The sequence below is a fragment of the Notamacropus eugenii genome, chromosome 5 (genome assembly GCF_028372415.1).
Source record: "Notamacropus eugenii isolate mMacEug1 chromosome 5, mMacEug1.pri_v2, whole genome shotgun sequence".
NCBI lineage: Eukaryota > Metazoa > Chordata > Mammalia > Diprotodontia > Macropodidae > Notamacropus > Notamacropus eugenii.
This window is the reverse complement of record NC_092876.1, coordinates 142057650-142079688: the sequence shown is the minus strand read 5'-3', so window position 1 is coordinate 142079688 and position 22039 is coordinate 142057650. Positions and strand designations below refer to the sequence as shown.

Below are 22039 nucleotides of genomic sequence, written 5' to 3'. Positions count from 1 at the left end.
TGATTAGAAGTGTGATGAATTAAGAATATGATGAATATATTTTAAGATGGTTAATCTGATGGAACTGACAGAATGGATCGGGCAGAGGAGAGATAAAGGCAGAGAAATCAGTTATTATTATTGTAATTTAGATATAGGTATATACTAGAGTCAGTTTGAATGGACTTACAAGGTCTAATTGTTAAATTTTCTGGGTGAGCATTTATGTCTTGGAAGTCTGCAAATGCCACAAATCAGGGCTTGCTTTATTGTTTTGTTAATCATTGACTTAAGAAAGTAATGGATAAAATGTTAATAATCCAGATTAAACTTAAGTGTCATGCATACTTTTCCCCCCCAGAGAGCCAGTTGTTAAACATTTGCCAACATATCCCACCTCAATGTGAGGTACTGAAGCATGTGGGCAAGGGAAATGGGAATGGAAAGGGAATTAAAGAATATGGGAGCTGTTACAAGGGGGGAAATGTTTAGAATTTGGTGACTGAATATCCCAGGGATAAAGAAAATGGGGGCCTTACACATAATGACCATACAATAAATATTTGTTGAATAAATGAAGGTTGAAGATGACATCAAGGTCTTGAATCTGTTGATCCAGGAGACTAGAGACAAAGGAGACATCAGATGAAGAGCTCTGAGAATATTTGAGAAGGGAGAGAGAACTACATTTGAGGGCTCAGAGGAGACTCTTGAAAGGAGCCAAGATGGAAGTAAAGCCAAGATGCTCCAAAGTGAAGGTTAGGAAGGAGTGCTTTTTAGGTATGGGGTTGACTTGTATACTTATATGGCACACAGGTGAGAAATAGCATGTCAGGAAACAGCAATTCTGTTTGCATGGAACACAGAGTTTGTGAAGAGGTAAGAGTAAGTAAACTGAGGCCCAGAAAGGTTAATTGAATTGGTCTTGTAAGAAGTCACACTGAGAGTGTGACTAGCTATGATACAACAGTTACACATGCTGTTATTTTGTTTATATCATTGTACTGGGTCTTTATTTCTTGATTTTACAATTTTAATTAAGTGGATGAATTTTTTTTAGAACTCTCAGGTCACTAAGAATCTTTTTTTTTGTGTGCAGGGATGTATTTTCTACTCATACATTTTTTCTTTGTTGTCCCAAGAAATTTTTTCAAAGTGGTTTTATGTATTTTTTTCTAGCAATATTGAACAATAAACATCATAAACTTATCCTCCTCTTGACAGCCTTCTTTTAAAACAAGTTTAAAATAGCCTTGCTGTTCCTTCTCACAAGCCAGAAAATATCCTGGGTACAATGAAGACTCAAATTGCATCTTCTCATGGCCTATAACCTTCTTTTGGTAGAATATAAAGTCACTTGTTGTAGCTGCAATATGATTTGGAGTAGGACCTTCCTATGGAGAAAGGAAAAAAAAAGATGTTACATACCACACTAGACCTTAGATAGGTATGAATTATGTACAAATACCATACTAGTTCAGAGCTAAGGCAGGATGTCTACTATAGAGGAAAACTATTTCTGGACATAGGAATGCTGCTGTTTCTAAGATGCCCCCTCACCAATTTATTCTTCAGAGAGTTGCTAAATTGATATTCTTCAAGCACAGGCCTGACCAGGCCCTCCTCAAAAAATTCTAGTGACTTCCTCTTCCTCTAGGATAAAATGTAAACTTCACTGGCTTTTAAGATCCTTCACAATCTGGATTCAGTCTCCTTCCAGGTTTATCCACATTAATGTTCTAGCTCAAATGGGCCAATTTGCTGTTCTGTATTTGTTTTTCTTTTTTTCTTTCTTTTGTAAAAATTAATTAATTAAATTTTGATTTTCAACATTTGCTTTTTATAAAATTTTGAGTTCTAAATTTTCCACGCTCCCTCCATTTCCTCCTCCCCAAGACAGCATGCAATCTATATAGGTTATACATATATGATTGTATTAAACATATTTCCACATTAGTCATGTCATGAAAGAAGATGCCTTTGCACAAGATTTCCCCCTTTCCTGGAAAACACTCCCTCCTAATCTCCATAGAATCTCTGGCTTCCTTCAAAGCTCACCTCACTCTGCCCCCCCCCCCAAGTTACTAGTACTCTTCCCTGAGGAAGTTATTTTGTACTTAGTTACTTAATCTAGCATTTAGAATCTAGTATTTAGTTAATATTTCATTTTCCATATACATATGTGAATTCTTTCTTCATTAGAATATAATCTCCTTGAGGGGTGGGACTATTTCATATTTGTCTTTATATCTGTAGTACTTAGTAGAGTGCCTAGAATATAGCTGTGCTTACTAAGAGTTTGTTGAATTAATGGTACTTCCTCCTTCTTAACTCCAAATCTTATTTCCTAGTCTACATTCTTTCTCTCCTAGCTTGGGATACTTTTGAATGTTCCTAGTCTCCAATTCTACCTTGATTTACCCCTACAAAATTCTCAAACCTAGCTAAATTTGCATCTCCTTGACACCCAACTGAATTCACATGTGTTCAGGATGAGGCAGGATTCCAGTAGAAGTGATAAAGTGCTTGGGTGAAGCTCTTTGTCTTGCAGATGCTGCACCAATCCTTCTCAGCAATAGCTGGCTGACCACAAGGGCATCTCTTCACTGCCTTTCCCCACTCCATGTGCCATCTTTATGACCTAGTGTCTTAGCCAGATGTAGATATGATTGCCAATGTAGAACAGAGTGCAAGATAAGTTTCACTCATTATCCACTTATCTGAATGTCTTGGGAAGTTTGGGAAAGCATTTTCTTAAGTTTAGTCTATAACTACAACTGATTTGTTTAACTAGGGAAGAAAAATAGGGAGGATATTTTTAAAAAATTATTTAAGCCCAACTCAAAGAAATATTACCTTTCTATTTGTGGCAGATTTTCCTTGCTAACTATATTTTACTTAATATCAAAGTGAATAAATACATGCCAATCAAAATCTAGGAAGGCTGGTAAGAAGTAAGCTTGGGGACAATATAAAATGGTTTGGAGGTTTACGTGGTATCACAGAAAATTCACAAAGTAGATCATTCTCATAGGAAGATAGTCAGAAGTGTACTGGTAAATATTCAACAATCAAGGGGAAAATGCATATACTACAAATTTTAAAATAGCTTGCATTATTAACATTTTTCTCCACTACTATAGGAAGTCTAGAAATCAATAAAACAATATATCAAATAACAATTGATAGCATTTGCTGATTCTAAGATGTAAATGCTCACATTGAAAATTTAACAATTTGTTCTCAAGAACTGGTTCAAGCTGACTCCAGTGTATCCCTGGAGATAATTAAGAACTAACTGTACATAGAACAGGCTTCCTTCCTGGAAGAGCCATATTCTAGCCTTAGAGTAACATGGTAGTTCACTGTATACTTTATGCTTTACACAGCAGAAGTATCAAACATGCACCAGGCTGCATTGAAGCCTCCAACACTTCCCAAGTACTTTCTGGGCCAGATTAAAATGTAATTGGGAACTATTTAACAAAATACATAAAAATATAATAAAACATAGGTAATGTTCATATGTGGCTTTCTAAGTCAATGTGCAGACCATAGAGATCTTTATGTATGGGTTAGTGGTCCCATTTCTATTTGACTTTCCCACCATTGATATACAATATTACTAGATACAGCCACAATGCACTTGTTAGACTTAGGTAGCCGTTAATTGGATTTAGATCTGGAAAGGGATCCTAGAGCTCATCTTCTTTGATCTTATTTTATAGAGGAAGAAACTGAGACCCAGAGAAATCAAATTGATGGGGTATGAGCCCAAGCTGAGACCTTTGTCCCTTGAACCAGGAGGGTTTTGGTCCCATTTGTCTGAAGGGTCCTGGAAAGCCTGACCTTAGGGGGCTCCTTGGATTCCTCTTATTTGATTTAGCATTCTCTTGAGGTCCATGTCGTCCAGCCTCGATTGTCCTGACTATCAGTCACTCCCATCAAGATCCTCCCTGGATTTGATCTACAGTCCAGACTGACCTCCTCTATCAGGACTATCCCTGGGACCCCAGACTACTTGGTGACACCTGGATTCTTCCCTCAGTCTTTTCTGTATGTAAGATTCATCTCGCCTCTATGAAGGGCTCAGATTTAATCCAGCTCAGACTGTCTAGCTGAGATTCTATCTGGCCCACCTGTTACTACAAACGTTACAAATGCTTAGGCTTCTTAAGAGTCAACCCAGTATGGTGAATCTTTAATAAACTTTGTTTTTCTTTGGTTTTAAGAAGGATTGTATCAAATTTATTCTAGCAGGACCCCAGCATGTTGGTATTTTGGGGGTCCCCAGCACCCCGAACCTCAACAAAATGACTTGCCCAAGGTCACATAGGGAGTAAGTAGTCAGTTCTTTTTCCTCTATACTATACTAACTCTCCACCCAAGTGTGCTGGAGCCAGCCCTAACCAGATGCCAGTTGTGAAAATTTCCATGTGAACATTTGCACCTTAGAAATCAGTAAACTCTACAAATCAGGGCTTAATTTATTATTCTGCTGACTTGTCTAGATTTTAAAAGTAAAAGAGAAAATGTTAATAATGCATATGTCTATATACATCTTCCCCCCAGAGAGCCTGTTTGTTAAACATTTGCCTACACATCCCTGTGTTGCTCTATAAACATTGCCTGAACTCAGCAACAAGTCTTCACTAGACTTGTGGCCTGATGACTATAGGCTAAATATAATAATAACAACAAAAATGACACCCTGTTCTCTACTGTTATGACCCTCTGCCTCCTGTTATTCCTTTACTTGGCACTGGGTTTGGACTATTGAACAAACATATTTCTCATAATTATCCATCAATAAGTATAGGAAGTTCAATCTTACCTTAAATCGAAGTTCTTTGTTCTGGCAAGACAGACTATAAATCTGATTTTTACTCTTCACCAAGATGGCTATTGCCAAACCATTGGGTTCACTCTCTTTATAGGCTTGTATTATAAATATGGTTTGGGGTGCATTTGCTGAGGACAAATATTTATATATAAATTAGAATCCTATTTAGAAAAAATAGTTTTTAACCAAACACTTAAGATTAAGGTGAATTCCTACAAAGACGCTTCACCAGTCTTATACTATATTGTTCCAGCAACCAATATTCTGTATGTTGTAGGTCAGAGCTGCAAAATGTGTTTTGCCATACACCCGAGATGACAGCTTCTGTGAAAGACGTCCCCAACCTGAAGAATTTGTCATCTTCAGGTAGGCAGTGGTTTCATTTCCAAACCTAGAGCTGCTCTGCAGGCAGGGCGCAGTGTTACTTAGTACCGGACCCCTGAGGGACAAACTACTGCATAGATTGGGAGTAGTCAGTGCATCTTTGAGCTCTCCCTGAAATTCCCAGACTTGGGATCTCATGAATGGAAAAAATAGGAAGCTTACTTAATTTTATGAGACAAATTAGGTTTTAGTTGAAAATAGAAGTATCTGAAATGTGGCCGTAATTCTCTTTGACTTCGTTTTGCAGCCACTGTAGAAAATATCAGGGGAAGCCATTAAGGATCAAGTTTCATTGTTCAGGTAAAATTCTATTGTCACGAATAGCATTATAAATAAAGGCTCCGCTTAACAAAAAGAAGACTAATAAGAGTAGTTTTTGTAGAGAGTTACTAGCTAAACTCTATAATGGATAAGATAAGGGCTGAGCTAGGTATACTAGATTTTGACATGAAGATTCAATACTTTTCCTCAATCCAATGAAGCTGGATAGAGAACAATGAAAACATGAATTTCTGGAGGTTTGTCATTAATACATGTGACTCCATTACTTTTAGTGAAAGGTGTTAGTCTTAGAGAGAAAAGCTGAAGTAGCAAAATAGCACAGGAAAAACCAAGGCAGTGATTTTAGCAGTGATAATTCAAATGAAAACAATACCTTGAATCTCAGAATCCAACATATCCTCGAGCACAGCTATGTCCATCCCACTTCTTTTCATGAGAACTTGATTGTTCAAGTTTCTTAAGATTACATTTTTGGGGTTTTCCAGTTTACGGAAATCATCTGATTGCAGGCAATCTACAGTATGTATTGAATACGCATCATAGAAATGTGAGTTTTTCTTATTGAAAAATTAACAGACTCTCATAATCATCCATGTTAATGCCACCCATTGTTTTTAATTGCTCTAAACAAGACATCTAAAGATGTAGAAAGAAGTACAATCTTTAAGAAATGCAAAGGACTACTATATAAATACAAGGGAAGAAGAAAATTTCCCATAGATTGTGATTCCCTTTGGCATCCAGTATAGAGCTCTGGTGGTGGTGGTGGTGGTGGGGTATGGTTAAAGGGAAAAGTAACATTGCTTTGGCAATGAAGGTGCTAAAAGGCACTTCTAATTAGGCTATCACTTGTTTATCTGGTCATGTACTCTGGCTTCTTTCTGTGAGGTACTGGCCCCTTGCTGATAGTTCAAGGGAGAGGAATCAGTGGATAAGTCCAAAACAAGAAGCCAAAATCTGTTTCTTTTTTTTTCTTCCCTTATGTACCTCAGAATGAGTGACTCCATATGATTCAGTTGCTAATTGTCTTTGTTGCAACCAGCATCATTGGTGATCAATCAATCAGGAATTGTTTCATCATTCCAAAGCAAGAGGCCATCACAGGAGTATAAACTCTTGCCTCATCCTATGAGAGGCAACCCAGAGCCAGAAACTGGGGAGTTTTCCTGACCACCACTGTTAAGTTACTTTAATAAAGAGGAGTCTATGTCTAGAGGTATCAATGTCTAGTTGGACAACTAGAGCTAGATAGGGGAATGATTCTTCCCTTCAGCCAGAGGGGCCATCTGTTACATGTACTGCTTATTTATGGGGATTTACTGTTTAAAGACCAAAGGCCCAGCAAAATAGGGCTGGTTCTTTGTTTCCCCTAGGCCACTTTCCTTAGGGCATCAATTAGAGTGAGAGTGGAAGCAGAAGCATGGGGAATCTTCTTTCTTGTGTCCTAGAAGTCCATACATTCCTCCTTGGTGCACTGTCCTCTTTCCTAAAAGTGGATCTACCATTCCTTGCTCCATTTTCATGTGCTCTCCAGTTAGATTAAACACTGTTTAGTGGCGTATATTCTTTTTACATAGAATGTTTTCTTAAAGAGTTGCAGCATTTTCAAAGCATCAGAGGATACTTAGTAATGGTCTTTTCTCTTTATGAGAGAAATACTGGACCTACAGAACCTACACGCATTTCAGAAAGAGTATTGGCTTCCCAAACCAAATCCGAATCATGTGAAGTTAGTCTCTTTCCATGCTGAGCATGTAGGTAAAGATGGAATATGTGTGTATGCATTCTCATGCAATTCCCTATAGATATGATCCAAAGTAGAGAAACAATCATACATTACCATCATCTTCAGCTTAAGGAAAAAGAGAGAGAGGGAGAAAAAAAAAAAGAATATGTCATTACATTTTACTTCAAAGGAAAAATACATTTTTATTTTTACCTAGAATTTACTTAGTCTGTTTGCTCCTTTCTCTCCTTCCCCATTCCCAGTTGCCACTGGAAAATGTAAATAACCAAAAATATCATACCAAATGAGATATTTTAGGTTGGCATCTTAGAAAACTGAGATGTAAAAATTTAAAAATAGGTTTTATAAATTCAAAAGCTCAGATTTCTCACAGTTAAATGGAAATGCCTACAAAATAATTATGTTTATTCTTAAGGTAAAGATATTTTATTGGGTACATAGAATTATAGGCTTTCCACAGAGCCTACAATAAAAAAGTTATTTTTACAATATTTTTAATAAGAATACCTCTTCACTTATACATATAGTCCTCCCTTCATTGAAATTATTTAAAATTTAAAACTTAAGAGGATTCATGCTATAATTTTGCTTTAAGGAACAACACCCTGCAAACTTATTAAATTTGGGGTTTTACAGATCTGTCAATGTACCCAACTTAGATATTGTTATCTCTAAGAAGTCTTCCTCAAATTTTCCTTCACTTTTCACCAGCCTGCTGGAAATGATCTTTCCCACTTTTGATCTCCACTAGCACTTTGTAATTCTCTTCCTGTCCAGATGATAAATTTAAATTTTAATTACTTTTGCACCTATCTTATATCTTCTTTTAGGTTATAAGTTCCTTAATTTAAGTGACTATATCTTTACCTTTGTATCTCTGTTTGTACCTGGGGAGTGCATTTCACATAGTGTGTATTCAGTAAATGTTTACTGAATGGAACTTGATGCCATGTATACATATACTGTATGTATTAGGGCAAATCTAAAGGTACCAAGTATTTTTTTAATGGAATAAACATTCTTGAATATTAGAATGGAAGTCAAATAGAACATGGGATTTACTCAGTGAAATACCTCACAGCAACTTTTTTGGATGAGCATATGATGAAACTTATCTTGTAGATTTACCTTTAAAGTAAAGTGTACCATCTCGAAATTCTGTCTCTATAAGGTTGATAGCATTGTCACCCAGATCACAGTACATTTCATCAGCCATTCCTTCTACCTAGTGAAAGTATAGAACAGATTGTTGAGGGACAATTGCAGTTCCTTGTACATTTCGTATTACCTCCCTATACAGAAGCCAGAAAGTACATCAAGGTACATCAAGTACACTGGCCAAGACCATGGGCAGGCAATCAAGTTCCTTGACTTCCACAGTTAGCTAATAAGTTAATGTAACACTGTCAATGGTTAGTGGTTTGTGGGGGAGGAAAGAACAGCATTTTAGGAGAAATCAGGAAGAACTAAGAAAATTGAGAGAAAAGAAGAAATAGAGAACAAACAAAAAAAGAAACAAAACAATGGGGTTCCCATGAGAAAAGATGATAAACAGTTGGTTTTTTTAAACGCAAAGAGGGAGGGGATTAATAGTAGCTTTTGTCACCAATTGTTTCATTTCGTCCAGAACCATGTTTTCATAGGCATAGGGAATTCATGGTGAGGAATCCTACAGCCAGTGCAGAGCAGTATCTGATAGTCTTAGAGAGTCAGTGCTAATGGGGTAAGAGACTTGCCTAGAATGACAGAGCCTGTGGGTCAGAGGTGGATCTTGAATTCAAGTCTTTTTGACTTTCTAGCTAATATGCCATGCAATTTCTCAACTATAAAAAAATGGTGGAAGAACTTTGCTAACACTGCAAAACTCAAACATCTTGCCTGTGGTTATCTTTTTTGGAAGAAATCATAAGCAGAGGAGTGGAAGGGAGGTTTGGAAGTAGCACTCTAAACGAAGGGGTAGTGTGGACTTGATCTCTTGGGGCCCTTTGGTGATAGCTGGATTGAGAAATGTGATAAAACACCTAATTAATTACCCCATACACCTAACAGTGTTAGCTTGTTGATCCAGATCATCCCTTTGTTTTATAAATAGTTTCTAGCCTGAATAGGCTAGTTGGAATTTTGCAGGAGAAAAACAGTGGCTTCCAGATGCCTATTTAATCTGCCAGCTGATAACTCATTGATAGTGAGTGCCTTTATCCTATGGAGAATTTGGTGTATTGGGCTCCAAAGTGGGCTGCCACTGGAAGGTTAAGTCCATTGATCTTGGGGGACACTAACATGCTAAATTGTATGCTACTAACCAAATATGGATAACTAGTTGCCCTGCCTAACTCTGAGTTCAGTGAATCAGGAAGTTTAGCTGATTAGGAAGAAACCACATGAACACAGATGCCCTGTCTCCTAGGTCTTATGAATCAGAAACTATGGAAATTCCTGCAGAGCCAGAAATGCAAGCTGTGAAAGAAGTAGTCCCTTTGTTAAGAAACTACAGCAGAGAGTGAGAAGAGCATTCCTTATAGAATTAGTATGATATAGTAACAAGAGCACCGAGTTTAGAGTTACAGGAGTGCTGGGCCTGATATCAGGAAGACTTATCTTCCTGAGCTCAAATATGGCTTCAGTCACTGTGTGACCCTGGGCAAGTCACTTAACCCTGTGGCTTCAGTTTCCTCATCTGTAAAATGAGCTGGAGAAGGAAATGGCAAAGCAATCCAGTATCTTTGCCAAGAAAACCTCAAATGCGGACAAAGAGTCAGACAAGATTGAAAAATGACTGAATCTATAGGACATCAAGTTTGAGATGGCCAATGGGGGTCACATGGTTACCTGTGCTGTAAGAAAGATCATTTTGGCAGTTGAGTGGAGAAAGAGACTGGAGTGGAGAAAGACTTAAGGCAGGGAAACCAGTTGGGGGACTATTGCAATAGTCCAGGTTAGAAGAGATGTTAGCCTGAACTAGGGTGGTGACTGTGTAGGTAGAACGGAGAGAATGTATATAAGAGATGCTGTGGAGAAGATTCAACTATACCTATATTTCAAAAACAGTTGATGTCATCCTTTATACTCTCTTCCTTTGTTCCAGTTTCTGGTGAAGAGGTGATCCTTTGACTCACCCAAGTCAGCTCCTCTAGTAGTGGTATCCTTGATCCTATCTCTTCCCATCTCCTTTGGCAGATTGCTCTACCATGGTCTCTTTCCTTCTCTCCAGTCTTCGATGCTCCTTTTTTACTGTCTCAATCACTGCTACATATAAACATTCCCAAGTCTCTTCTGCCCTTAAAAAAAAATCTCTTGATCCTACCAACCCTTCTAGTTATCTCTCTATCATCCTCTTCTTGTGTACTGCCAAACTCCTACGGGGGAAGGGGGGAACAACTGTCTTTTCTCATTGCTTCTACTTCTCCTCTCAAATACTTCCCAGCTCTTGCACTCTAGCTCTCACATCAATTGACATCATCCCTCCCAAAATTAACAAGGATCTATTAATTGGCTTTTCTCAAACATCATCCTTCTTGACCTCTTTGTATCACTTGACACTATTGACCATTCTACCTTCTCCTCCTGCATGTGCTCTCCTTTCTGTGTTTTCATGCTAATGTTCTTTCTTAGTTATTTTCCTGTTTGTCTGACTCCTTATTCTCCTTTGCTGAATCATCTCTGGTACACCTATCCTAAATATGAGTATACCCTAAGGTTCAGGCTTGGGTCCTCTTCTCTTTTTTCCTTCTCTTCCCCTCCCTTCTCTTCTCTCCTTTCCTCTTCTTTTTCTCATCTCTTTTTTTTGTTGACTTCATTGACTCCCATGGACTTAATTGCCATCTCCATAGAGATAATTCTAAGATCTATATATCCATAGTTTCTCTCTTGAGTTCTGGTCCTGCATCGCCAGTTTTCTGCTGGACATTTTAAATTGGGTTTCCAATAGGCATCTCAAACTGAATGTGTCCCAAATAGAACTCATCATCTTTCTCCCTTTTCCATTTCTATCTTAAGTACCACAAACCATCCAGGCACACAGGTTCCAAACTTGGAGTCATCTTAGACTCCTTACTCTCCCTCACCCCACACATCCAAACAGTTGTCAAGTATTGTTGATCCTATTCCTGTGATCTCTCTTATATTCATCTCTTTCTCTCTATTCATCCACCTCAAATTCAGGTCCTCATTGCCTCATGTCTGAGTTATTGCAATAACCTTCTAACTGATCTTCTTGATTCATCTCCCCACCATCTCATCCATCCTATACACAACTGCAAAAATGATATTCCTAAAACCAAGGTCTGAATATGTTACTTTTCTGCTAAATAAACTCCAGTGGCTCTGTTACATGTAGAATCAAATACAAACTCCTCTGTTTCATATTTAAAGTCCTCACCCCCTTTCCAGGCATATTCTATATGTACATTACTCCCTGCTACACACTCTACCTTCTGGCCAAGCTGGCTTTCTGTTTTTCTTTACAGATACCATCCCGTTTCCAGTCTCTGTGCCTTTGTGGTTCTTCTCTATCTCCCCACCTCTCTCCTCCCTACTGTTCCCCAGGCCTGGAAAGCACTCCATACTTATCTTTGGTTCTCAGAATCCCAAACTCCTTATATCTTCATATATCCTATATGAGGCTTTACCTAATCTACCTAGGCACTCATGATTTCCTCCCCCAATCATCTGAAATTACCTTGCATTTATATGTGTATATATTGACTCTTCATATAGAATGTAAGCTCCTTGTGGGAGAGACTGTTTCATTTTTGTCTTTGTACCTCAACATGTAGTACAGTACTTGGCACATAGAAAGTGATTGAGAAAGGCCTGTTGAGTGAAAAAATTTACAGGTTTGTATTCAGAACACAAAAGAGAAAGATAAGTCAGTCAGGAGGAACTGATTTTAGCATGTCACTAGAGGGTGACATAGAATTTATTTCTTAATATACTGTATTCCCAAGTCCCAAAATATCTTCCTTAATGATACCTGAAACCCTGCTATTCTTCTGGGTTAACTATTACCTTAACACATCTATTTTAAAATATATTATGTGTTTGTCTCCCACACATTGTCTCAAGTTCATGAAGTCAACAATACTTTGGTAAAATTAATTTGTCAGATATTTTACTTAGAAAGGACTGACAAGTTTGAGGTAACTGGCTATCTGGGGGAGAAAGGGGCTATGGGAGGCTGAGAAAGGAGACAGGCATCAAGTTTGGAGGTGCTCAGGGTTAACTTCACCTATGCCATAATTTTGCTTAAGGTTGCTTAGCTTCTTGTCAGAAGCAGTTTATTCACCTTATCACTTTATTTTTGTTATTCAATACCTGAGATTAGGCAGAAAAATTGTGTCTGCTAATATTTTCCTATTACCTTCAACAAAGATAATTTATTACTCAATTATCATGTGCAAAGCACTATGCTAGATGTTGGGTGAGATTCTTCTGATCACATGGACTTTAAATCCTAGTAATTGATTAACAAGTATAGCTCTTTTTGAAAGAGTTCAACTCAATTTATATATTTAAAAATCTAATCATCATCTCTGTTGCCTGGACTATTGCAATAGTCTCCTCATTCGTCTTGTCTTTTCTGCCTTGTCTGTCCCTATTCCAATCCACCTTCCACTCTGATACCAAAATGATTTTCCTAAAGCAAAGTTCTCTTACATCACCCCTAAACTTCACTGCTTCCTTATGACTTCTAAGACCAAACACAAAGGCCTTTATTGGGCACCTAAAGCTCTTCATAACCTGAACCTTTCCGACCTTCTAGCCTTCTCATACTTTACTCCCTTCCATGAACAATTACATTTAAACGTACAGATAAATGATCCAGTTACATTTGCCTACTTGTTCCTGGCACAGCACACTCTCTCTCCCACCCAAGGATCTTTTCCTTGGCCATTTTCCACTCCTGGAAAGCTCTTCCTCCTCACTTGGTTTCCCTAGCTTCCTTTAAGACTTAGCTCAAACCCTACCTTCTGTAGGAAATTTTCCTGATCCCCCAGTGCTAGTGTGTTCTTTTCTGTGAGATTACCATTGATATCATATATGTACCCATTTATTTGCATGTCTGCCCATTAAAATGTAAGCTCCTTAAGGGTCAGGACTTAAAAAAACCTTTTTCTTTGTATCCTTAGCACTTAGCAAAGTATCTGACATATTAAAAGTGCTTGTTGACTGATTAACACAACATCTTGACAGACATTGAGTATAATTTAGAGGTAGGAATAAAAGTATTTTGCATTTAAAATGCAGAATGCATTTAAAATACTTTGCGTTTAAAATGCAAAGGGAAAGGATAATTCCTCATGTAGTAGAAAACATTTGAAGAAAACTAGGATGCAGGAAAATAAAAACGCAGGTATTCACTGGATTATATTGACATTCTTAGAACTGAATGAAATAACACCTAGATGTTAACTATCCAATTCTTCTGTGTGTAGGAATCTTCTTTAATAATTGTAAAAGCTCAAAATCAGTCAAGCACATGTTGTCTCTTTTATATTGCTTAGAAAGTAGTAATAATAGTACTGGCTAATAGTTATGTAGCCCTTTAAGGCTTGAAGAGTGCTTTATATGTGAATAATAATAATAGCCAACATTTACAAAACACTTATCAGACCCTGAGCTAAATGCTTTACAATTATTATCTCATCTGATCCTTACAACAACCCTGGAAGGTAGGTGCTATTATTATCCCATTTTACAGATGAAGAAATTGAGGCAAACAGAGGTTAAGTGACTTGCCCAGAGTCACACAGCTAGTAAGTACCCGACACTGCATTTGAACTCAGGTTTTCCTGACCAGGCTCAGCCACTTTTTCCACAGCAACATTCACCTGCCCCATTATCTCATTTGAACCTCACAACAATCCTATGAGAGAGATATGTACTATTATCATTTCCATTTTATAGAGGGTGAGATAAGTCAAGTGTCTAGATCGCAGAGGTAGTGTCTACAACAGCACGGAACTCAGGTCTTCCTGATCCCAATTCTAAAGCTCTAACCATTATAGCCGGAGCAGCAGTCGCATCTGCTGAACTATAAACAACCAAGCTGAGGCTACAAGGTTTTAGTCAGTGCAGAAAACGGAAGGTTGTGCTTATTCTTCTAATGAAACTGGGTTGGATTACGGAAAGTACTGCTTCTTAGGAACTAATTCTGCTGTTGGCTGTCAGGACATCTCTAACGATTTTAACAGTAGTTTCCTTGTCATGTAATGAAAGACAGACCTAGAACAAGAATGTGCTTCATAATATTTCTGTTCAGTGGAAGCTGGCATTTCCCCTCTTCTCTCCCGCTCCCGCCCCGCACCTTCCCCTGCCTCCTCCGTAAACTTTATAGTTCCGATGGTCAGCAGAAAAAGTTAATACAGTAGTGAATGCACTTCTCGCCTCTAGGGCTGGTAATAAAGTCGATCGAAAGTCCACCTTTTCATCCAAGTCTTCTCAACTGTTTATGCAAGCATGCATCCACACATACATTCACTCATTCATTCATTCATTCATTCATTCATTCATTCATTCATTCATTCATTCAGTTCAGCTCTTTCCCTTTTCAGAGTCACAGAGTCAGTAATCCTAGGGAGGTCCTGCTCAGTGAGGGTGAGAGAGAGGAACTTAGCGAAGAAGCAGAGGACCCGCTGCCCCTTCAAGGTTCGGACTGAGGTGCTCTGGCTGCTGAAGCAAAAAAGTAGCAGGGTTTGGAGAAAGCATTTAAATACTTAGCTCTAGGACCTAGGAGATTCAAGCTTGGAAAGTAGCTCCGCGAGCAGACAGGTGAGGCCCCGCCCCGAAACCCCAGGAGAAAAAAGTGGTTCCTACCTTCCTCCAGACAGGTCCGCACTCAAATGACTAACTAGTCTTTTCCCAAAATCTCAGAATTGGAGGGCGGGGAGGAGAGAGAAGGGGGAGGAGAATAAAGTGTTAAGGAAATGACTTTAACCCAACATAACCTCCTTAATCAGTCTCTTCCTTTTCAGAGAGAGTTAGGTTAAGAGTAAACTCTGAGAGGGATAGCTAAGAATCTGGTGGATTTCTTTTTGTGCAGGGCAACCATTGAAAAGACATCTTGAGCAAGAGTTTTCTCTCCCTCAAATCTCACACTTTCTTAGAAATTCATCTGTACTCACATCCGAATTGACTAATGGAATTTCTTTGTTCATTCGTTCCCCAAAGATTTTTAAAATTGGGACTGCAGAAAGCTCTGTTTCATTTAGTGGAATTTCCTGCTAGTTTTTTGGATATTCCTATTGAGCCAGTTGCATTGTAAAACCAAATATGTTAAGTTCCTAAGAAAACTCAAGGAATTTTTCAAGGAACTCCTCCTTGATATGGATGTGGAAGGGATAACTTAACCAGAGGGATGTACTTGTTGTTCTATATTTCAGTTGCCACCCTTAATTTCTTTCTCTAGAAAAGGCCTTTTGTCCTTGACCTAATCTATCTTTACATGGAGAAATCTGGAAAGAGATTTTTAGACTAGAGAAATATCACTTACTGTATCTAGAGAAGCTAAAAAGATTTTAAATGTTTCCACAATGTATACAAAATGGTACAAATAATTTCAAGAGCAAGAGAGGATTAATAGCTTAGAAAAGCTATAAAAGGAAGCTAGAGATTCTGTATATGTGTATTCATCCTTCATTGCCGAAGAAGACCATGCCATCAGAGAAATAATGACATGACTTGCACTTGAGATTCTAAATAACAAAGGAAGAAAACACAGTTCCGTGGATAAAATGTTGGGCCTGCAGTCAGAAAGATTCATTTTCCTGAGTTCAAATCCAGTCTCAGACACTAACTAGCTGCGTGACCCTGGGCAAATCATTTAAATTGGTTTGCCTCAATTTCCTTATCTGTAAAATGAGCTGGAGAAGGAAATGGCAAACCATTCCAATACCTTGCCAAGAAAACCCCAAATGGGGCCATGAAAAGTCAAACATGGATGAACAACAAAAAAGAAAAACAACAATAACGTGTGCTAAGTGCTTTACAAATATAATTTCATTTAATCCTCACAACCACCCCAGAAGGAGGCTATTATTATCCCCATTTTATAGATGAAGAAAGTGAGACAGACAGAGCTTAAGTGACTTGCCTAGCATCATACATTAAGGGTCTGAGGTTGGATTTGAACCCACGTCTTTCCTACTCCAGTCCTGGCATTGTACACTACACCACTTAAACTGAAAATTTGCTTACACCTCTAAAGTCCTTTTCAGACTGTAGCTGAGGTTTATCTGAGGCTGGATTTGACCCACACTACCACCTAGTGGAGGGTGAGGAGGTGGTACACTCTAGACAAGAGAACCAACAGGGGTCAGAGATGTGACTCCTACATAAGAAAGAGCAAATAGGTCAATTTGCCATGAATGGAGAGTTCCTGAAGGGGAATAAAGTGAAATACTATTGATAAGACAGGTGGGCACCATGTTGGGGAAGAATTAATTTTTTTCCTGATAATTTTACTTAATTTTATTTTAAATTTTTTTTCTCTTTAATTTATTTTTAATTTTAAACATTCATTTCCACAAGATTTTGAGTTCCAAATTTTCTCGCCATCTCTCCCCTTCCCCCACTACAAGACACCATGCATTTTGATTGCCTCTTCCCCCAATTTGCCCTCCCTTCTATCACACCCCTCCTTTCTCTTATTCCCATCTTTTCTATTTTGTTGTAGGGCAAGATAGATTTCTATACCCCATTACCTGTATTTCTTATTTCCCAGTTGCATGCAAAAACAATTCTCAACATTCTTTCCTAAAACTTTGAGTTCCAACTTCTCTCCCTTCGTCTATCCCCACCCACCCATCCCCACTGAGGAGGCAAGCAATTCAATATAGGCTATACATGTATAGTTATGCAAAAGACTTCCATAGTAGTCATGTTCTGAAAGACTGACTATATTTTCCTCCATCCTATCCTGCTCCCCCTTTATTCTACTCTCTGTCTTGACCTTGTCCCTCCCCAAAAGTGTTTACTTTTAATTACTCCCTCCTCCCATTTGCCCTCCCTTCTATCATCCTCCCCACAACCCACTTATCCCCTTCTCCTCTACTTTGCTGTAGTGTAAGACAGATTTTCATACCAAATTGAGTGTGTATATTATTCCAAATGTGATGAGAGTAAGTTTCACTTTTTCCCCTCCATTGAAAAAGTTTTTTCTCGCCTCTTTTATGAGAGATAATTTGCTCCATTCCATTTCTCCCTTTCTCCTCCCAATGTACTCCTCTCTCACCCCTTAATTTTATTTTTTCAGATATCATCCCTTCCTATTCAACTCACCCTGTGCCCTCTGTCTCTCTCTGTCTCTTTTTCTGTCTCTGTCTCTCTACATACACACACACACTCACACACACACACACACACACACACACACACACACACACACACACATATATATATATATATATATTATATATATATATATATATATATATATATATATATATAATGCCTCCAACTACTTAAATACTGAGAAAAGTCTCAGGAGTTAAAAATATCATCTTTCCATGTAGGAATGTATACTGTTCAGTTTTAGTAAGTCCCTTATGATTTCTCTTTCCTGTTTACCTTTTCAGGCTTCTCTTGATTCTTGTGTTTGAAAGTCAAATTTTCTATTCAGCTCTGGTCTTTTCATTAAGAATGCTTAAAAGTCCTCTATTTCATTGAATGACCATTTTTTCCCTTGAAGTATTTTACTCAGTTTTGCTGGGTAGATGACTCTTGGTTTTAATCCTAGTTCTTTTGACTTCTGGAATATCATATTCCAAGCCCTTTGATCCCTTAATGTAGAAGCTGCTAGATCCTGTGTTATCCTGATTGTATTTCCACAATACTGAAATTGTTTCTTTCTGGCTGCTTGCAATATTTTCTCCATGACCTGGGAACTCTGGAATTTGACTACAAAATTCCTAGGAGTTTTTCTTTTTGGATTTCTTTCAGGAAGGAATTGGTGGATTCTTTCAATATTTATTCTACCCTCTGGTTCCAGAATATCAGGGCAGTTTTCCTTTAAAATTTCATGAAAGATGATGTCTAGGCTCTTTTTTTGATCATGGCTTTCAGGTAGTCCCATAATTTTTAAATTGTCTCTCCTGGTTCTATTTTCCAGGTCAGTTGTTTTTCCAATGAGATATTTCTCATTGTCTTCTATTTTTTCATTTTTTGGTTTTGTTTTGTAGTTTCTTGGTTTCTGACAAAGTCATTAGCTTCCATCTGTTGCATTCTAGTTTTTAAAGAACTACTTTCTTCAGTGAGCTTTTGAACTTATTTTCCATTTGGCTAATTGTGTTTTTTAAAGCATTCTTCTCATTGGCTTTTTGGACCTCTTTTGCCATTTAGGTTAGTCTATTTTTAAAGGTGTTATTTTCTTCAGCATTTTTTGGGTTTCCTTTAGCAAGCTGTTGACTCGTTTTTCGTGATTTTCTTGCATTGTTCTCATTTCTCTTCCCAATTTTTCCTCCACTACTCTTACCTGATTTTCATAATCCTTTCTGAGCTCTTCCATGACCTGAGACCATTGCATATTTGTTCTGGAGGTTTTGGATGTAGAAGCCTTGACTTTTAGATCTTCCTCTGATGGTATGCTTTGTTCTTCCTCATCTGAAAGGATGGAAGAAAGTACCTGTTCACCAAGAAAGTAACCTTCTATAGTCTTATCTTTTTTCCCTTTTTTGAGCATTTTCTCAGCCAGTTACTTGACTTCTGAGTCCTTGGTCAAGTAGAGGATATTCTTAGGGACATGTATGTTCTCAGTTCCTCCAAGGTAGCACAATCAAGGGAGAGGAGTTTACTCCTCTCCTGCCTTGTACTCTGATCTGGAAGCAACCACAAGGTTTTTTGCCCAAGATCTGTGAGTAGAATTCCTTCTCCAGAGCTTCCACTAGCTCCATGATATCAGTGCTCCTCCTCACTCCAGGATCACCACTTAGGGCTGAGATCCAGATCAACTGCTCAGTTCCCCCAGGGTCTTTAGGCTGAGGGCTTCAGAAATGGATGCTGCTGCTGCAATGGTTGCTGTCATCCTGGAGCTGGGTTGAGAAATCTGGGAACCACAGCTGCTACCCATGATTCAGTGCCCTGAAGTCTGCTCCAGTCCTGTTAATGCTGTGTAGCTCAGCCAATGATGGACTGTACTCCACTCTGAGCCAGTGTGATAGACCTTTCCTGTCAGCCTTCCAGGCTGTCTTGGGCTGGAAATCTCTTTCACTCTGTTGTTTTGTGGCTTCTGCTGCTCTAGAATTTGTTTACATTATTTTTACAGGTATTTTATGGGCTGTGGGGGTACAGCTAAAACAGATCTGTCCTTCTACTCCACCATTTTGGCTCTGCTCCCCTGGTTTGGTAATTTTAGAAAATTCTTGTGGAAGAACTTAAATACCAAGCTGAAAATTTTGTATTTTATCCTAGGGAGCAACTGAAAATTTTTGCGAAGGGTTGTAATAAAAATAGATCTGTAGCTGAGGATTGTCAGTTTGGCAATGGAAGATGGAGAAAGGATAGGAGAGTGACTAGGAGGCTATTGAAATGGTCTGTGCTAGAGGTGATAATGACTATGTGCATGGCAATGAATGTAAGAGATGTTGGGGAGATAGGATCAACCTTGGATGAGTCATTTTTTAGCCTTTTTAGGTTCTTCTTTCTTCATCTATAAAATGAGAAATTGCACTAAATTTCCTTCCTTTCAGTTCCTTTCCAGCTCTAAATCTATGATTTTATGATTTGTGTCCATTTTTACAATGCTAATTAATCTAAGGCTAAATTTTACAGATGACATTAACATTCAAAGATGAACATATACATAGTTTTATGAGGCTTCACAAAAATCAAATAAAATTGGAGACAAGATATTTGTAATGTTTTATACTCTTTAAATTGCAAGAGTTGTGCTAGTTAAATGGGCCAAGAAGTACCTATAAGGTGTTATTGTTGTTTGTATTAAGAGGTCATAGGATCTACAGATGATCTGGCCTAACTCCTTCATTTAACTGATGAGGAAACTGAGGAAAACTGACTTGTTCAATACCACAAAGGTAATAAGATAGCATTACTATTTTTTGGGTGATTTTTATTATTTTACTTGAATTAGACTTAAGCTTGAGACATTCTCTTATGCCTGTGGTAGGACAAAATTTTTAAAAATAAAAACCTGACCTGAGATCAATCTTAGGTATTAAAGATACACTCACTATAAAACATTTTTTGGACAGCTGCCAGTGATAGATAGGATGACATACTGACAGAAAATCAGTTTACACTCAGTGAGCTCAAGGACGGCAGATTGGGGGGAAAAGGCAGATTAAGAACCAGTTTAAGGACATACTGAATTACAACCTGAAAAATTAATAGAAAAATAATAATCACAGATGATAAGGAAGTGTATCGAATTCATAAATCATCTTTTACGCAATGTGGCATCTATGCCATCCTGAACAGAAAAGGCAATTATTTCAAACTAAACTGTGATATGACAGGCTTTGATAAAAGTAGCTATAATATCTAAATAAAATCTAGGTTGTTTGAATAACCTGGGAGGAGTAGGGATGGAGGATAGGGACTGGATCTGTGATTTCATTGGTACATGGAACTCCCGGTAAGGAGACTACCCCTACCACTTCAAATCAGCATTTAAGTCTGTAACTTGAAGTCTATGACAGTTACCTACAGAACTGAGAAGTTAAATGACTTTCCCAGAGTCATATACCCAACAGGTGTCAGAAGAGGGCATGAGTCTAGGTTTTCCTGGGTTATCAGCCAGCTCTCTCCATTATACCACACTGCCTCTCGTGAGAATGGAGAAGTAAGAAAGTAAATGACAATGGGCTCTTTTTCCAGAGGGGCTTATAATTTAGTTAGAAACCACTTTCACACATGGAAAGCCCTAGGAAAGGTGAACAACAAGGTATTCAGAAGTGCTAAATAATATAGTAGAAAAAATTTTAAGTTTAAGGGTAGAGAAAATACAAAGAAATGATCAGAAACTTGGGTTTATTCTGTGAATTTATTCTGTGAATGTATTTTTTTGCTTTCTAAAACATTGCTTAAAGGAGAATTTTCTTGAAACTCTTTGGCTTGTCAAGTTGTATCTTTTCCAGAAGTGGATAAGTCAGTTAAATTTTTCAGTTACAGGTGAGATTATAATTCAATTCAACAAATATTTATTAAGCATCTACTATGTATCATTATTTAAATCAGGGGTTTTTAATCTGGGGTCAATCACTTAGTCAACTAACATTTAGTAAGTACCAGTTACTGTTGTAAGAACTTTTGCAATTATTATCCCATTAAAGAGTGGCTACGTGGTCCAGTGGATAGAGAGCTGTGCCTGAAATTGGGAAGATTCACCTTTCTGTGTTCACATCCAGCCTCAGATACTTATTAGCTGTGTCACCCTGAGCAAGTCACTTTAATCTGTTTCCCTCAGTTTTATTATCTCTAAAATGAGTTAGAGAAAGAAATGGCAAAACATTTTTATTATCTCTGCCAAGAAAATTTCCAAATGGGGTCACGATGAGTCAGATACTACTGAAATGACCCAATCTCATTTGACCCTAACGATTACTCTGGGAGGTAGGTGCTATTATTATCCTCATTTTATTTTGGATGAGGAAACTGAGGCAAACAGAGGTTAAATAACTTGCCAAATTTTAACTCTAAGCCCAGCAGTGTACTGTACCACCAAACTACTGGCAAGGGAGTCAAGTGGGGAGCCCAGCTGGAGAAAAACACTGCTACATGAGTACTCTGTTGCCAGTCACTGGAACCCAAAGTATGTAGAGGGCAGTAAAGTGTAAGAATTATGGAAAGGT

The 22039-nt window shown here is 38.0% G+C and overlaps 1 protein-coding gene across 2 annotated transcripts; it reads right to left on the bottom strand.

Annotated features, from left to right (window-relative positions):
* Nucleotides 1–961: 961 nt before the first annotated feature.
* On the bottom strand, nt 962–15148 carry LOC140505273 (interleukin-18-like). Of its 2 annotated transcripts, none has more exons than XM_072611108.1 (6): nt 15051–15148; nt 8364–8460; nt 7329–7340; nt 5862–6002; nt 4814–4950; nt 962–1373 (listed from the first exon to the last, which is right to left on the bottom strand). In XM_072611108.1, the coding sequence occupies exons 2-6, from the start codon at nt 8449–8451 to the stop codon at nt 1155–1157; spliced, it is 597 nt and encodes a 198-aa protein (XP_072467209.1). In that variant the 5' UTR covers nt 8452–8460; nt 15051–15148; the 3' UTR covers nt 962–1154. The 2 variants fall into 2 exon arrangements, with proteins under 2 accessions (XP_072467209.1, XP_072467210.1); XM_072611109.1 differs by lacking the exon at nt 15051–15148 and adding an exon at nt 11914–11933.
* Nucleotides 15149–22039: the final 6891 nt, after the last annotated feature.